Source organism: Pteropus alecto, unplaced genomic scaffold (genome assembly GCF_000325575.1).
Source record: "Pteropus alecto unplaced genomic scaffold, ASM32557v1 scaffold5, whole genome shotgun sequence".
Lineage (NCBI taxonomy): Eukaryota > Metazoa > Chordata > Mammalia > Chiroptera > Pteropodidae > Pteropus > Pteropus alecto.
Window position 1 is genome coordinate 1,189,371 of NW_006441953.1, and position 17,451 is coordinate 1,206,821.

At 35.0% G+C, this 17,451-nt stretch overlaps 1 protein-coding gene across 4 annotated transcripts in view; it reads right to left on the reverse strand.

Annotated features, from left to right (window-relative positions):
- PPP3CA (protein phosphatase 3 catalytic subunit alpha) overlaps nucleotides 1–17,451 on the reverse strand; it is a 282,030-nt gene that overhangs the window by 30,949 nt on the left and 233,630 nt on the right. For all 4 annotated transcript variants that reach the window (XM_025051775.1, XM_006918871.2, XM_015594930.2 and 1 more), the window contains 3 exons: nucleotides 17,129–17,206; nucleotides 14,685–14,779; nucleotides 592–717 (listed from right to left, as the gene is read on the reverse strand). In XM_025051775.1, the coding sequence (XP_024907543.1) occupies nucleotides 592–717; nucleotides 14,685–14,779; nucleotides 17,129–17,206 (299 nt within the window). The remainder of the gene's footprint in view (nucleotides 1–591; nucleotides 718–14,684; nucleotides 14,780–17,128; nucleotides 17,207–17,451) is intronic.

Consider the following 17,451-nt stretch of genomic DNA (forward strand, 5'->3'; position numbering starts at 1 on the left):
TTTTCTGGAAAACTGGGGCAAGTTAATAGACAACTTTTTAAAGTAAATTTGTCTCACCCTGTAACACACTAATGGCCACTGTATTTTTAATAATCTATTTTTTTGTTGTTGTTGTACAGGTAATCCTTCAAAATATTGTAGCCACTAATCATTATCATACAATGATTATTCTTAACATTAGAAATGTGAGGAAGGCATTGTTATCCTAACCTTTTAATTTGACAGGTAGCTTATAAAATAAAATAGTATTTTTAAATTATAATACAAAAAGGTAAGGAAAAAAGATAATCATTATAGTTTTCAGCCAGTTAAAACTACATTTCTTTTATTTCTGAGTTGTATTATTCCAATGAGATAAGACTATTCTTCTAATAGTCCTCCTTTCTTTTGTTGCCCCTTCATTCATTTATTGTATTTGTTAATAGGATACTCACTGACACACTTTCAAATCACATCTGGTGGTGCAGCTTGTGAGTTTTGTTGCTAACGTTAGGCCACAGTGTTTCTCTTTCTGTGTGTTTCACACTAGAATTGCCCACATCTCTTTCCTCTACTATTTTATTAAGGACATCTCAGAATTCTACAACACACCTTTTTCCCCAACAAATGGCAGGGACCAAGTGAAAACATCCATGAAATTTGGAAGCCAGTATGGATGAGGAGAACAGTTGAATTGCCTGATGTTCATGACATTGTTCTCATACTTCAATACCGCAGCTGAAAAAACAAAAAGGATGTTAGATTCATAAGCACATACTTCTGTTTCTCCACGTGACTTTAGTTGATCAAGAAAATTCAACGATTTGACTTAAGTTCCAAACCACGGAGGCGAACCCTTAATCGGTCATGAATGTTTATGGTACTTATGGGCTTAAACTTCACTATTATGTAATTGCATAATATGTGAATACTAAATATGAAACGGCATTATAATTTGACAAGTCCTTATATAAAATAGTTAATCAACTGTCTGTCAGGAATTGAATCAAGCTAAGTTAGTTTGACATAATGTAATAATCTCAAATATTTAAACAGAATTTATTTCTATTTTTTAAGCATATTTTTTCCCCAGTAGAATCATAACAGTTGTACAAAACAGTTTAAATTAGATTGCATTCTTGACTTAAAGTAAAATGTTTGGATTGAATTCTACATAAAATAATATGTTGATATCTGACTCCACCTATGTTGATATCTTGACTTCTGAGAAGGATATATCATCTATGACTGAGGAAGATGACTCTGTCTGCTTCACTCTGCTTTGTGGTTGTCTATAGGTTAGATACACCCCTATCCAGACTTTTATGGTTGCAGAGATCCTAAGAGTCTCAGATCTAACCAGATTCAGAAATTCATTCTCTAGCAATCTTGATATAGGATTAGCAGGTCTCTGTAAGTACCATTCAATGAAGGAAAAGCTACCTGTTTTAATGGGGTCATCTATTCTATAAATTCCATTCCCTTCTGTCTCTCATAAATTATAAATGTATGAAGTCTAGTCCTAGCTGTTATACTAACTTAACTTTCAATATGGTATTCATAATAAAAGACACTTTAGCTTTTGCCAAAATACATGATTGAGCAAAATGAAATAGGATACAAATTCACAAGTGAGGGTAAGTGTTGTCTCACAGAAAAAACAGTTGTTTTGTGGCTGGTGAGATAAAGCATTTATTCATTTGACATTGCTCTACACAATTTATCTGAGTGCCTACTGATAAAGCAGATACTGTCTTCAGATTTTATTTTTGTTTAATAGCAGAAATACTAAATTTTAACAGTAGTTACGTTTACAAAACAACTATACACCAGGCACTATATTTGGTCCTTTACGAACATAATTACAAATCTTCACAATATCCCTCAAAAATAGTTCTTACCATTTGCATTAAGAAAATAAACAAACAGAGAGGTCACTTGCCCAAGGTCACACGTGAGAAGCAGCAAACCTGTTTTGGCCAGAATCTAAAGTCCCTGATCTTTTTACATTCCATGATATTGTCACCCAAACTGCATAAATCATTCAAGGCCTACCAAATTTTGGACACAGATTCTCCTTCCTCATTTATTCTTTTTAAACAAGAGCACTGGACTGGAAAGCCAAGAACCTAGATGCTAGATGGATTCTGTCATTAATTACTCACGAGACCCAAGGTCACTAAATGTCCCTAGGTCTCTATTACCTCACCTAACTACATAGAGTTTTCAAGATAATTTATGATTTCTTCCAGATCTGAATAATGTTAATGAACTTCTGGAACAAAGACCTCATCATTAATGCAATGATCAGTAAGTAGTCTCAGTAATTCTATAGGCTATTAATAGAACTGTTTCATTTTTCTATAGATTAGAAAAACTTAAGGTAAATGTGCCAATATGTATTTTTTCTTAAGCATCACATTAATAAGTTACTCATGAATTTTTATGTTTTGTATAATATATATCACAAAAATACACGCAAAAAATTAAACCAAAACCGTCCCCAATATCTACAGTCACGAAATTCACAGTTAGCATTTCATCTTCCACCTCCCACACCCTCCGCCCCTGCCACCTGCCTCTGTCACTGGGATTACAAAACTCAACTGAGCCCTAGCAGTGTGCTCTTCTCTGAAGTACTTGAAAGACGTTTATCTCCAGTGCAATATAAATAATACAAACGGTTGTACTTCAAGAATCGCTAGAGCCCACCACCTGAGACCTTGTCTGAGAGAGAAAAAAAGAACAAAGTCTCCCATCGGGGAACTCCTCTCTCCTCTATTCCTCATGACCTAGTGTCATCTAACAATTGTATCAGAGGCCCAGAGAGGGATTATGACGTGTAGGGGCCTCATGTTAATAATCACAAATTAGAGCAGATCAGATAGCACAGAAACAAAGGCTCTTCTGTTGCACACACAGGTGTGAAGAACAGCCAGAAGAAAATTTGGTATGTAATGGAAAGAATTCTAATCCCTCATGAATCTGGAGGCCCGACTGCCAGTTCTTTCTCTGATGCCAAAAGTATGATCTTAAAGTTATGCCATTACTTGGTCCGATCATTTTATCATACCTGCAGAACCCTACACAAGCACGTCAGGCATGTTTATGTAAAAGATATAAAATCAGTAATCAAGTACTGCTCCTACTTGGGGATAGGGAAGGGGCTATTGTTTCTAATAACGCAACTATGCCCCCTGAGTGTAGTGAAACCCAAGGAATAGAATCTAGATCTTAATCCATTCCTCTGTCTACCAAACCATGCACTAAATTACTAGGCCATATCCCAAACTAAAAGGGTCTCGTCTACTTCAAAAGCTGAAATTTTGATGATACAAAAACTAACATTTCGTAGGAACTTGATAACATTTCTCAACATCTCCTTTACAATTGCCATCACCAAAATCTTTAAAAATCCCCACCCAAAAAAAAAAAAAAAAAAAAAAAAAAAAGCTTATGACGGCAACAGGTGACAAAATAAAAAAGATCAAAAGAGAGCTTCTAATTTAAGAGAAGCTGTCAAAATATTGCTCACAAGATGCATTGATCAGCTCACCAAGCCAAGTGGATTTCAAGGGGAATATAAAGCTCCTTTACTGAAAACCTTTATATTATAGTAACTGTAATGCTCCCAACATACCTCTGGCATTCTCAATACTTGGGCTGTTTTAAAATAGGGGAGTGGAGAGGTCAAAAGAATGGAAATGATGAATTTTACTCCCTTTCTCACCCTTCTGCTAACATTTTTTTATATCCTTAACTCCAATTGACTATCCATTCCCACCTTCAAGAAATGGGACAAAAGAACAGAAAAGAAACAAAGATGAGAAGAAAGACAATAGGGCGCTCCAGAATCATTGTAATCTATCCAAAAATAGAAAAAAATGCATAATAGACCCAGGATGTTTTTTCTTTTCAATTCTTCGACCTGAAGATACCTTAGCAGAAAAACTAGCCTTAGTGTGTTGTTTTGGCAAAGTCCTACCATCACAGAAGGAGGCATTATAGATAAAATTTTTGAGTTAAGACCTGTTTAATGTCTTTTGGCCATAGTTTAGGATTAAGCTGGTATGCTGCATGAAAGGGTTTTTGATTCTGGGAGAGATGCAAAAAATTTTTTTAATTGTATTTTCCCATGAAAATTGTCTTTTGGGGTACAATTTTCATTTAAGATTTTATGAACATATATGTATATTTACATATGTCATAGTTTTTGTAGTACACATTATAGCATCTATGAATACAATCTCTAGGATTCCTTCCATTTTGAAGTCCGACTTCTAATTTTTTGTTTTGTTTTTCACGCTCAATGTCCTGTACTTACCTGATGGATTCTGTTTTAAAAAGATTCCCTTTTTTTAATTATTATTATTATAATCAGCTGCCTATGTCAAGGAAAACTTACTAATTCATGAGGATTACTCTATTTGGTGACTAAGGACTACTAACTCACTTTTACTCTATAGTTCATAAGATCAGACACAAAGTAATTGTTCGAGTTATTTATAAAGATGAATTTCATGTCCTCAATTTCTAGGTAATTTTTAGGTAATTTTATCATAATGATATTCTTCAGTATGGGTTTCTTAAGACATTTAATGTTAGGATTGCTTGATTCAGTACTTAACACAGGGTTTTTTGCAGGCAGATTCTCAATAAATTCCAACCTAAACTATTTTATTATTAATAGATATAAACAGTAGATATGTCTAATTTCTTTGAAGCTATGAGCTAATGATTTGCGTTTATCAAGACACACACACATATGTTACTATATATCGTCCTTTTATGCCCATATCGAACCCTTGCCCCACTCCTCTTATCTTGTGCATGTGTCCTTCATGGCACCTATGGCACTAAAACCTTCTTTACCTTTGTTATAAGTCTTCTATATAAAATTTGGATGATATAATCTTAGTTGCATAAAGGGACAGTACCAGATATACATACAAAATAATGTGAGCTAATCTTGTGATTGTGCGTGTATATGTAAATGCGTGTTGTACAGGTGTTGTGTTTCTCTTATTATTATCATCTTAGTAAATTCTGAACCAGGTCATTATTCAAATATAGAACTTTTAGTAAAGTTAAGTAGGAAGAAGATGATGAAAGGGGTAAAGAAAGCATAGATCTCTTTTATTCTTTTCTAGTGCTTTGTACTGTGCTTGGGAAATGGTTAATATTCAGTAGTGTTGAGTGAAGAAACAATCTAAGAAAAGGAAATAGAGAAAGGACAGACAAAGAAAGAGAGGAAGAAAAAAAGGCAGGCAAGCAGAGAAAGGGAAAGCAAAGAAAAAATTTCAAAAATATAAAACATAAAACTTGTCAGGACACTAAAACTCTAACCGCATATAAACAAAAGTTGAATACAAGCATGAAGGAACTTAGGAAAAAGGTAATATGTCACTTCAGAGGCTAAACTCTATTTTAAAATTGTAAAAGAGTCTCTAAAATAGATAAGAGTTAAAATAATATTGGTTTTCTCACATAGTAACTGTGAACTTGGGCAAATATTTCTCTTTATTTGAGCTTTACCTTCCAAACTTATAAAATAGGAATAATAATACCTGTCCTGTCATTTTCAAAGTATGCAGGTCAAATAAAATAACATGTGATTAATATATGTAATAATATATGCAATTGAATAAAATATTTGACACCTGAAAAATATAAAGTATTCCTCAGGGATGGGAGGGCTATATTTAATAGTTTGCCATTTTATAATTCCCACCTAATGTGACACATCTAAATACTAGGATCCAAAGGATTTGGGCCAAAAACTGATCTTTGGAATTAGCTCAAGTCCAGTCAAACATTGTGAATCACTGCTAACATTACAATTTCACATTGAAAATTTAAATTTCTTATATTAAGTAATTTTCACCAAGCTGACAATAAAGAATCAATTACGAGTTCCTTACCAGTTTTAGCTGGTATATCCGTTTAAGTTATAATCTATATTATAATGCTAAAGTAAGGCTTAAGTAACTTTATACTAAATAAGAGAGAGAGAGAGAGAGAGAAAGAGAGAGAGAGAGAGAGAGAGAGAGAGAGAGAGAGAGAGAGAGAGAGAGACAGAGAGACAGAGAGAGACAGAGAGAGACAGAGAGAGAGAGAGACAGAGAGATATTTAGCTGGAGCTTTAAGCTACTGGAGATGATATGAACATAGTAAATGCTGTGCCCATGCCTTGCTCTCATGTAATACAGTTGATGACTACCAGCTGCAAATGAATAACAACGGTAACTATACCCTGGTGGGAGGTACTTAAAAAAAAACTGGTGGTATCTGTATGCAATCACAGAACGCCCCCTTATCTTTGAGCTTGTACTTGTTTTCGAGCCTTGAGCTATAGGCTGCAATGGTTCCAGGTTTCTATCTTCAAGATAGCTCTGGAAATGAGTTAATGTTAAACCCAATACACTCGATATCTATATTATTTTCTAGGGAAATAATGTCACTGCTAACTTTTTGACTTTGTCAGGGTAAAGTCAGAGAGTCTCTTGCAGTTATAGAAAATCTAGTAAGGAATAGCAAGAATAACCTGTAGATTCATGTCTTTAAATAAATAAATAAATACATAAATAGATAGATAGATAAATAAATACACACACACACACACACATCCCTGTTTTTCCCCTTGTTAATGTTTTACAGAGAATTACATTTCTAGAGAAGTGGTTTAAACCCAGTGTAAAAATTTTCTAACCACACCCCCAGATGCATCCCTGAATCGATTCTGTTAAACTGGCAAAAGAAGAGCATTGACAATGGATCTGTATGGAGGACCCAGCAGTGCTCGAGATCTTGTCTCCAACCTCATTTAAGGTCTTGCATAACTTTGGGAATTGAAATCCTGTAATTCTATGGGCAAAGCTTTGTGAAAAGCAAAGATTACCTCACCCACTGTGTTCTTCCTTTGTTTATGTTCCACAATTACTTAATTGCTGAAATTTATAATTATGTAGTGGTGGTGATTAAGAAGTTGAGAAGATCATTTGTTAAAGCAAAGATACATAGCTTATGTGTAGATTAATTTAAATAAAATATATAGTGAGAGTAATTATTAAATATTAAATATTCATCGATTTTCTATTTTTTTCTCTGTCTCATTAAATAAATGTTTAAATGTAAGCCAGCTGATGACTAGACTAAAACTAATCTATTTAGAAAGTGGCCTCCAGCAATGACACTTTCACAGTGGAACTGAATTAACAACAGCCAAAAGTATAAGCGTTTTAAGGGATAGCTTTGAGAGGTTGAAATTATTTATTTTAGAAAAAATAATACTCTATCCTTTTAATAATGTATATATTTGGATGTACAAGACTCATGTAATTTTAAAGTGATGACAAATGGCTCTTCATTTCAAAAGCTTTTCTTCCCTTATTGAAGAATAGTCACCTAAATATAATGAAGCCATGAACTGAATAGGGGATTAGTGCAAACATCAGCCTAAAAGCTTCCACGTAACAAAGGTGATGCAGAGGGCCCAGATGAAGGTTAACCTGTGGACTGTGGCGTCTGCTGTTTCAGTCTCAGTGCTATTCCCTGACTAGCTCAAGTGAACCCTTGGGAAAGTATGTAACCCCTCTGTGTCCCAGCTGTCCTCAATAAAATCAAGATTATAATGCAATCCATAGAATTGTTGAAAGATTACATTCATTTATCCATGGAAACGCAGAGCAGTGTCTGGCAATTGGAAGTGCTCAATAAAGTTAGTTATTATTACTGTTATTATTATACCTTATTTTTAGGAATAAAACAAATAGCATTTGTATAGTATGCTATCTCACATTTTCTAAACATATTATTACCAATCTAAGACTTTAAATATATCAAACCACATCACTTGAGATAACAATAATAATAATAATGGCATAGGAATTTAAAATCACAGATTAATGCCACATATGAAAGAGTCCTGTACATAAAAGGCAGTGAAAGAAGACACTGCTGACACTTCTCTGCAGTTAATTTTATCCATTCATCTCAGAGAGGTGATTTCTCTGAAAACCAATCAAAATTTCCAAATCTCAAATTCTCTTCAGCCTTACATGTCTACATAAACTCCTTTTCTACCACCTCATACTGATATTAAAGGAGTAAATACTGAATTTTGTTCATGATTTCTGCTTTGCTCCTTTGTAAGTTCTTACATTCTGTACCATTTCTTGGTAGACTGTCCCAGGCTTAATAATAATTATGAAGAAATCATCATCTTAATGTGTATAATTCTATCAATAATCATCAGGCTAAAGAATAAGAATATTCATTAAATAAATGAAAGAATGAAGTTTTTTTTTTTTTTTTGGTGGGATGACATTTAATTGTTTTGCACTAGTAATAAAAAAAACTACTTGGCCTACAATATATCAGCAAATATCTAATAAAATGCTACAGTGATATATATTTACATTTTCTATATTGAAATAAGTGATCGGGGCAAATGGTCACTCAAGACCAATTAAGAGGATCTTTAGATTTGAGATGATGGCAAGAAAAAAGGGTTGAGAAAATCATTGCCATTGAACAAAGTATCTGGATTATATTTATCCAACTTATAAAGCAGCTAGTGATTGTATTTATGTCTATGACTGTAAAGACTCCAGACATATTTTAAAAATGTTTATGCAATGCCAAAGTTTCTGCCCATGCTGAAGACAGGCCTAAGACTCTAGAGAAATGACCTTTTGCTGTAAATAATGGGCACCTTTGGAGGGTGCTAAGCTTTTTCACATGCTGTAGAGAAAGAGGCAGAGAATGCTATTCAGGATTGCCTGGGCACTGATTCTATGCCCTTCCCGAGAACCCCCATCTCACGCTCCTACCCAGGATGATGGTCTGATCTGTGTGATTTTGTATTTGGCTTCTGAACCACGTGGGTACCAGACGTCTCTAAGTTTGTGAAGGTTACTCTTGAACGCGGGAACAAGCTCCTAGTGTGAAGAACTGCAGTGCAGTACGAAATGAGATTCTCAGGCTTGGCAACACCACACTGTGTCGATGGTGTCCCTGAGCACTGAGTGCTCCAGTTAGAAGTCAGAGGTCTGAGTAGAGCTGGCTTCAGATATGCTGCATTTGCTCCTCTATGTTCACATCATGACCGCCAATAAGATTTTTGTCTTAGTTCACTATTTAGCAACTCAGTCCTCCTTTACAGTGGTATCTTCCTGTCAAGCCACAAATTTCCTTTCTGTTTATAAATGGTATCATCTTGAAGCCTCTGATTACTTTTTGATTGAAAAATATTTAAGGATGTTGAAAATGTCAACTTTTGGTAAGACTAAAATGCATTTTATAAGTAATTCCATTATGTTGCCTAGTTTAAAAGTCTAAAACATTAAAATATAGTTTTCGCTATCACAAAAGGGTAGATATTTGCACCTCAGAATTTTAGCAAATGATGCTTTTCTTATCCATTCTTAAAACCTGATTTTCCACCTTTCTCTTCCTTAACCTATTTTAATACTGAATTGATTTTTTTCCTGGTTGTCATTTTAATCTCGTCTTGATTGCTATATTAGTTTGGTTTCCATTTTGATTTTCCCCTGAAATCCAAAATGTATTTCATTTAATAAATTTTTCTTAATAACTTAATTTTACTCTGAGTAACTTTTCCTAAAACTGAGTTATATACCCCTGGCACGTATATTTCTCTACACCTATTATCATTTAACCATCCACCCATCCACTCACCTACACATATGAGAATTCCTCTAAACTACAGAGAACTGGCACCACATGGGAACCTACTGTGATTTACTTTAGATTTTTCTGAAGCACAGTTATATCATAGAAAGATAAAGAATTTCACTGTTTACATTAAGGTTTCAAACGTGTTTTTTTCATTTGTTCATGATTGTTTTTGGCCAAACTGAATTGTTTAAAGTACAGTTCATATCTGCCATTGTATTCTGTATCCTGAGATGTTACTCTAAAATTATAGGATTGACTCTTAAATGTTATGTCCTCAGTTAAACTTTTTCTGTCCTTACGAATTAACTCCCACTCTTATTTCATATCACTCTTTTCTTTGTAGTATTTTCCAAATATATTTAAATAATTATAGGTGGAATTATTTATTTGATGTCTACCCTATTACCAAATTATAAACTGCACTAGGGCAAAGACCATGTCTGTCTTGTTTATTTCATATCCTCAGCACCTATATCATGCTGATTGGTATATAGTAGTTCTCAATAAAGTGTGTTGTATTGGTGAGTGGATGAGGTTGAAGTCATTTTTATGGGTGGGAGGAGGGAGGTAGAAGGTGAAAAGGAAGAAAAGGAAGAAGAGGAAGAAGAACAACAACAATAAACAACAAGAAAAAAAGAAGAAGAAAGAAGGAGAAGAAATGTTTCATCACCGCATTTCCTTGTGTTTGGTGTACTTGGGTAATAGTAAAATTGCTTTTCCCTTAGGGTTACAGAGTCACAGGAGAAAAACAATTCAAATGTGCAGTGCAAAGTGCTCTGCAAATGTTTAACTCTGACTGGAAAGGGTATGTGAACTGGTTACGGCAGTAATTTAAAGTGAGATAAACTTTGTGGGTCAATGCTGACAGGGTACTATTGGCCACTATTGATTCCCAGAAAGAAAATGCTTCAATGAATCCCTGTATCAACTGCCAGCCATGTATAAGGCATGCTATTTGGCTTTACAATGTGTATCAAGAAGTCCCTGCTTCAAACTTATCATTATCTGATTAAGAAGTTATAGGAATGGTAACTCTAGGAAAAGCTAACTAGAAAAAAAAAATAAATGATAAGTACAAGGGCAAATGATGGGCACTGGAGTCATTTAGAGAAGGACTAACAACTGAAGTCTTCATGGCAAAGCAAACTAGAGTAGGTCTAGTCCATTTAGAGGTGCAGAGAGGAGACAAATTTTCTAGATGGAAAAAAGTGTGTAGGTAAAGACGTGGAGAAAGAGGAAGCCAAAAGCTGTTCGGGGCAGTGAGCAGAACAATTTGGCTAAAGTAAAACGTTTATCTAAAGAGAAGTGGAGGGATAGGTCATAAAGGTGTTTTGACCCATAAAGTGAAATTATTATCAAGAAGTTGAGGAAGAATGGTATTCTGCCATGAGCTTCTGCCACTGACATGTGGCACAATAGCAGCAACATAAAATATTCAATGACAATAATATCTTAATACTGCACAGCATTTTTTTTTCAAAGCAATTTCATCTATTATTCACACAAAAAAATGTTTTTCTCATTTTACAGAGATGTCACCACATGCCAATAAATCTAGGTGAGTTAGTTTTTTAATGGCAGAGCTGTGATTCACATGTACAGCTTTTGGTATCTTACAGAAGTGAGCAAGAGCTGTCAGAGTGAGGTAACAGGAGCGAGGAGTGAGTGAGAAGACAGCTGTGTTAATGCAGGCTGGAGAGGGTAAGGACTGAAGGAATTAACGTGGGCTACACCAAGTGATGGGACACTTACAGTCATAACTTTCTGGAAGCTGCTTTTAATTGCAAACAAGTATGAACTACAAATCAGAACACTCGGACATCTGAACGCGATGTTCTGAAATCAGTACAACCAGTACGGATTTTAAGATGGCAGAATACATTTATTTTTCTCATTCTTTTATTTTGCTAGAGAGCTATTACTGCTGCCTTAATTCACAGATGCTTTAAAAATCAAATCATACTGGAACTACTAGCTTATATAATTCCAGAGGCCTTTATGGTCGTCTAGAATCAAATGGTTAACTCAGAGACTCTTTACTGCTATCCTTCCATTGACTGTTTTAAAGGTGCTTGCAACCCAGTTTTATTGCTCTGCATTTTAAAATTCTCATTAACATTTATTTTATTCAAATACAGTAATCCTCTTGAGCAGTGAATAGCTGACTCCTACTCCCACATACTGTATACAGTGTTAGCATAACAGATTTAAAGTGCTTCAGAAACTTTACACAAAAGCCTTTTGAAATTATGCTCAAAATGAAGAATATATCTTCCTTCTTCCTATCAGTTTATCTTTTTCCCTCTGGAGAACTTTTTCTTTTATGAAAAGGTTCCCAAAATGAAATGTTTCTATCCCCTTCCTGAGAGATTGTGATCTACCCCAAAGGCCAGAGAACACAGTGAAAGAACTATAGGACCTCGAAGATAGCAATGCATTGATACCTGTTTTTTTTTTTTTTTTTGGTTCGCAGCTTGTTAAATCAGAACCTTAGACAAAGAAGCAATGCATGCCTTATGTGGGAAGTAGCTATTGGTCTCAAGCAAAACTGCATTAATTCATAGCTGCTTTAAAAATCAAATCATACTGGAACTACTAGCTTACATAATTCCAGAGGCCTTTATGGTCGTCTAGGTCGCCCAGCATGATGATAAATGGAAAAGTTCTAAGTCTATTTTTACGAAGTAAAATCCCAATTTTCTTTCTTTCTTTTTTATTTTAATTGTTAAAAAACTTGTAAGTATAGTACATACTACTTGGTAATTGGTCTCTGTCAATAAAATTACTTATTTGGGCACTTCTCTTCACTAGGTTTTCTTGAAAAAAATTTTAATGCCGTAAAATAATGAAAACCTTAGTATTCATATTTCATATACTTTTGGTAAACAGAATACTTTTGCCAAATAATGGGATCATGGTGGGGCATGCAAGGTGACCTCCAGGTTTTGCATTCCTTGGGGGAACCATAGGAGAACTCTCTGGGACAAGGTAAGAAACCCTTATCCAATCAAAGGGAATTAACTCTTACTGACTTTATACAAAGTCTTCAGGATGGAGATTTTGACTAGAGAAAGAAGTGCTTGCTGCTCAAAAATAAAAAAAAAGTATCAAAAACACTGGTCTTGACTTAATTATTTCCTCTTTCTAAACATATACTAACAATTCTTTAATGTCCAGATCATATTTTACTTTAAACAAGGCTTTCTCTGACCATTTTATTAAATTATCCCTTGTTGTGTGTACTTAGTGTTTCACTCTCTTAGTTTATATTTAATCACATTGTGTCTTACCTGTATTTTTTAAATCACTCAAATGTCTTACTTTGTCAACAGGCTTATAAGCACTTGGCTTTCTGAGAACATCTTTTTTTTTTTTTTTACTTTGTATGCTTCTTGCCACAGAGTACTAAAGGCAGCATCTCTTTTTTTAGGAAGTAAGCAACTAGAAAAGGGGAACGACTGTCCCCTGCCCCCCTGCATCCATGGTTGTGACATAAACTGCACTGTGCCTACTGATAACCATGCTCCATGGCCACAGAGGAAGGCTCACCGCAGTCAACATGGTAATCTAAGAGAACGCATGGCTACAGCAAACTCCATCCAGCAGGTGTTGCTCTAGGGTTATGGGGGAGGAGGTTGAGAATCATGCTCTCTCTGTAAAATAGAGCAGATGTATCTGGGGAGAGGCAAGAATCAGAAGGAGATGTGTGGCAGCACTGCAATTGTACATGGTTTGCCTAGTGGAGCAGGATCCCTAACTGATCCAGAAGGATGGGAGTCAGGGTGCAGCCCTAAGCAGGAGGAGGGAGGAAGTGCTACCTAAGCAGGAAATCGGGACACGGACCAAAGGGAGGTTTACTTTTCACAGGGAACCTGGAATACAAGACTGAAACAAAGGCAACAACCTCTTCATAAGGACAGGGGACACAGAACAGGTGCTTGAGAATCAGGGTGGCCAAGTCCCACTTCAGACCTCTGGACACCAGCCTATGAAAGGAAGCACCTATCACAACTCTCTTAGGCATGGAAATGGCTCTTAATTGCAGGAGTTCAGATTGGTTCTAAAACAAGGCTGCCCTTTCCTGCCTCTCCTGGGCTATATCTCACCTCACATACACTATTCGATTGCTTTTTCTCTGTCTCTATTTCTCTTAATCTCAGACATGCTGCCTATGTACTACTATCCAGACCAATGCAAGGAGGGTTAATGGCTTTTTCATATTTTATCACCCATTCTGCCACACTTATAACACTTCTCGTTTGCGAATAGATTACCTTGACGAAAGAAGATAATGTGTCCCTTACTCCTCTTCTCTTCCCTACAGTCAGTAAATAATGCCCTCTTGTTTCCTGGTCTCTCTGAGGCACACAGGTGTGGAGTTTCAGGAAGGAAGTGCAGAATGCCAAACCAGATGAGGGTTTGATCCCAGTTCATCACTATCTGAGTGACCTTGGGCAAGGCAATTAAGCAGAGACTGATTTTGCATATTAAAAGGGGTTGGGGTGGTGATGTTTACTTTGAAATTTAACATAATTTTTTAAAAAAATTAAATGACTATGTACTGTCTTAGCATAGGATCTCATTCATGGTAGGTTCTCAATAGATGCAATTTGAATTGGAGTTTTAAGCTACAGCTTATTTATGTTTTTGTTTTTGTTTTTATTCTTTACATGCATGATTACACTATTCTTATTTAAATCCACATCCTTCTTAAAAAGCACAATTTTGGATTACTGCTAATTATTTCTTTTAAAGCCTATAATCTACCAGAGCAGTAGCTGTCAACTTTGCTATACATTAGAAGCTCCTGGAGAACAGTTAAAAAAATAATAGCACCCAGGCTCCACCTTTAACTCAGGAGATAAAAAATTTACATCAAACAATAAATGAAGTAAAGGGAAAAATAATGGTTAGAAATGCTTAATTAAAACCAAACCAAAATCAAACAGCTTGAGAATTATTACACATATTATAAAAGACTACAGGAGGGCTTTAAAACAACTTACCTTTGTTATTGTACACATCTAAGTAATTTGGTGCTGAAAAAATTGTAATTAGAGAAGGGAAGCCTGTTGTTTGGCTTTTCCTGTACATGCGATACCTAAAAACAATAAGTACAAGTTAAAACCAGGCTAGCAAGGGAAAAAGATATCAAATTATCAATTTGGAAATAAAAAATTAAAGTTGTTTTATTATTCAAAGAGAATTCAATTACCTAGCAGTAAAAATTTTCTCTCCAAAGTCTGTTATATACAGACATCAGTTCATTTAAGAGGTGGCAATGAAAACAAACAATGATATGTACAATTTCTAAATAAGGTTTTCTAAGTTTAGCAGACCTAGGGGAGGGTGGAATTCAGTGAAAAATCAATTCATTTCCATGTGTTCAACAGAGAAGACAGAGGCTCCTTTTTGTACATAGATACCCTGTACCTACCGTGTTTTTCAGAAGTTTGCTGATATTTTTGACATAAAAAGACTAAATAAGCAGAACAATATATAAATCTTTCCCATTAATAACCAGGCTGATTATTCTATTTATTTACAATATTCTGTTAGTTATAAATACCCATTTTGTCAGACTAAGTGATTTGCTTTTCAAAGAAAGTTTGGTTAAATTTATGGGTTTTATGAATTGAAATTGTTTCTACTTTAGAATTTTCTTTATTAGCAATCTCTTGTGTTGTCTGTAGGCCAAAGATTATTGTCTCAGCAGGGTGATATTTAATCAGCAATGAAACACAGTATCTGTAAGATTTCTGGAAATAAACCAACAATCCAGTTACTTTTTGTCTACTAGGACAAAATGGAAATCTAGTCCTCAAATAAAAAATACAAGAAACTTTGGCTCTTTTCCACCAAGGTGAAAACATATCTTATGATTTCTAGGTAACAGATTTCAGGAATATTAGTTTAGAAACATTCCTATAAAGCAGGAAACAAAATTTTATCATTCCTTGGGTACTCTGTGTCAGTTATTTCTGGCATGTCTAATTTAGCTGGGTTCTAAAGGTGCATCGAATAGTACCTTTAGATAAACAGCCACCTTAAAATGAATAATATTATAAATATTTTGATACTACTTTCCCCCAAAAAATATCCCCTTAAAAATCTTTTGAAATGCAAAAGATTTATTATTTATTTTGCTTATGGGACTGAGTTTTGTTGGGGGTGGGGAACATCAGAATGTGAAAGATAGTAGCACTTTCAATCCTAGTCCCTTGAATTTATAAACCATGGCTGGCTATGCCTGTGTGACAATAAATAAAAACAAAGAAACTGGATAACATAATTTCAGTTTTCCTTAATGAATCAATCAAGTCATTTTAAACAAACAAACTTGTGAATTTTAATTGATGCTCTTCACATATTTTCAAATAAACAGATGATTTCTGATCCATAGTGTGATTAAGATAAATCTGCCTAAAATGTTCAGTTGGGACAGTCAGCCAAATAAGCATGGTGACACCACTGCCCTTAAAAAATAAAAGAAATAATCATTTGAGGACCTGACTGGTTGAGTGTATCAACAGATTACTTCAAACATCAGTGGATCAGTTCCAACATAATATTGGATCAGTTTACACCTGTCGATTGATTGCTTGAAGAAAGCTAATTTGAAAGGAACTTAGGACGGACCTTGACTCAAGATCATCATCACATGGGCTGACTTCAGAATGTAGGCATCTATATTGCCAATTTCAGCACTCGGGGTATAAAAACTGTTCCTCTTTTTTAGGAAACTCAGAATATAAAGGAATGAGTTTAAGATTTGAAGGCAAACAATGCTTTCAGTGGAGCCTACGGAGAAGGGCATTGAACTTTCAATTCTAAAATTATTCCTATTTCTAATACACCACCAAAGTGAATATCTGACATTTCTTAGTTTTCTAAACCCTTAAAATTTGTCTGTTTTTACAATTTAGCAGATATTACAAAATCATGTTAATACCTTTATTAGTTAGAAGATAGCATTTTCCCCATTATTTAAATGTCTCTGTTTTTGTCCTTTAAAACTCTATAGGGATCAGGAATGATATTCTTTAAACAAGAATACAACATAAAATATCTATTAAATGTTTATGTGTAATTCTCTTTCATACTGCTAACTAAGACTGAAAAGTAGCTGGTAATTTATACACTTCTGGGAGAGTAGTAAGAGCAGGAATTGAAATAAGAGGAAGTGCTCTTACAGTGTTTCCAAAAACCAGGTGAAAATTTACCTGTTCAAGCTAAAAATGAAAAAAATTTTAAATGGGACTTTATAATACACGTGCAGCCATTCATTCTCCAGGACCTTGCCATATCTGTGTCATCAGAAGACAATTTTACAATCGAATTCCTTGAGGGAGAGAACCTGGCAAAAGGGAACCTCCGTGACCCGAGCAGAGTAAGGGAGTTATGACACAGCGGCAATGCATGGTTTTTGTAAAATCACAAAACTGCTCACCCTGCATCTTGGGCTTCATGGGCTCGGAGTATAGATAACAAGTTATTGTGCTGTAAGAATTCACAAACAGCTGGGTAACTGCCAAAGACAAAAAAGAAAAGAGAAGCACCTATTATGAAATCATCAAAGATAGCACATTTACCTGTAACATCCACCTATGTGATTTAATACAGCGTAATCAAACATACATCATTCATGAAACAAGCCTTTTGGCTCTCCAAGGACAGTTTTTCCCCTGTGGCAGAAAAAGCACCTACGGCTGTACTTTTTACATAACCAGAAAGGGCTGGAGGTGTACCAATTGGAAAAAGAACACAGGCCAT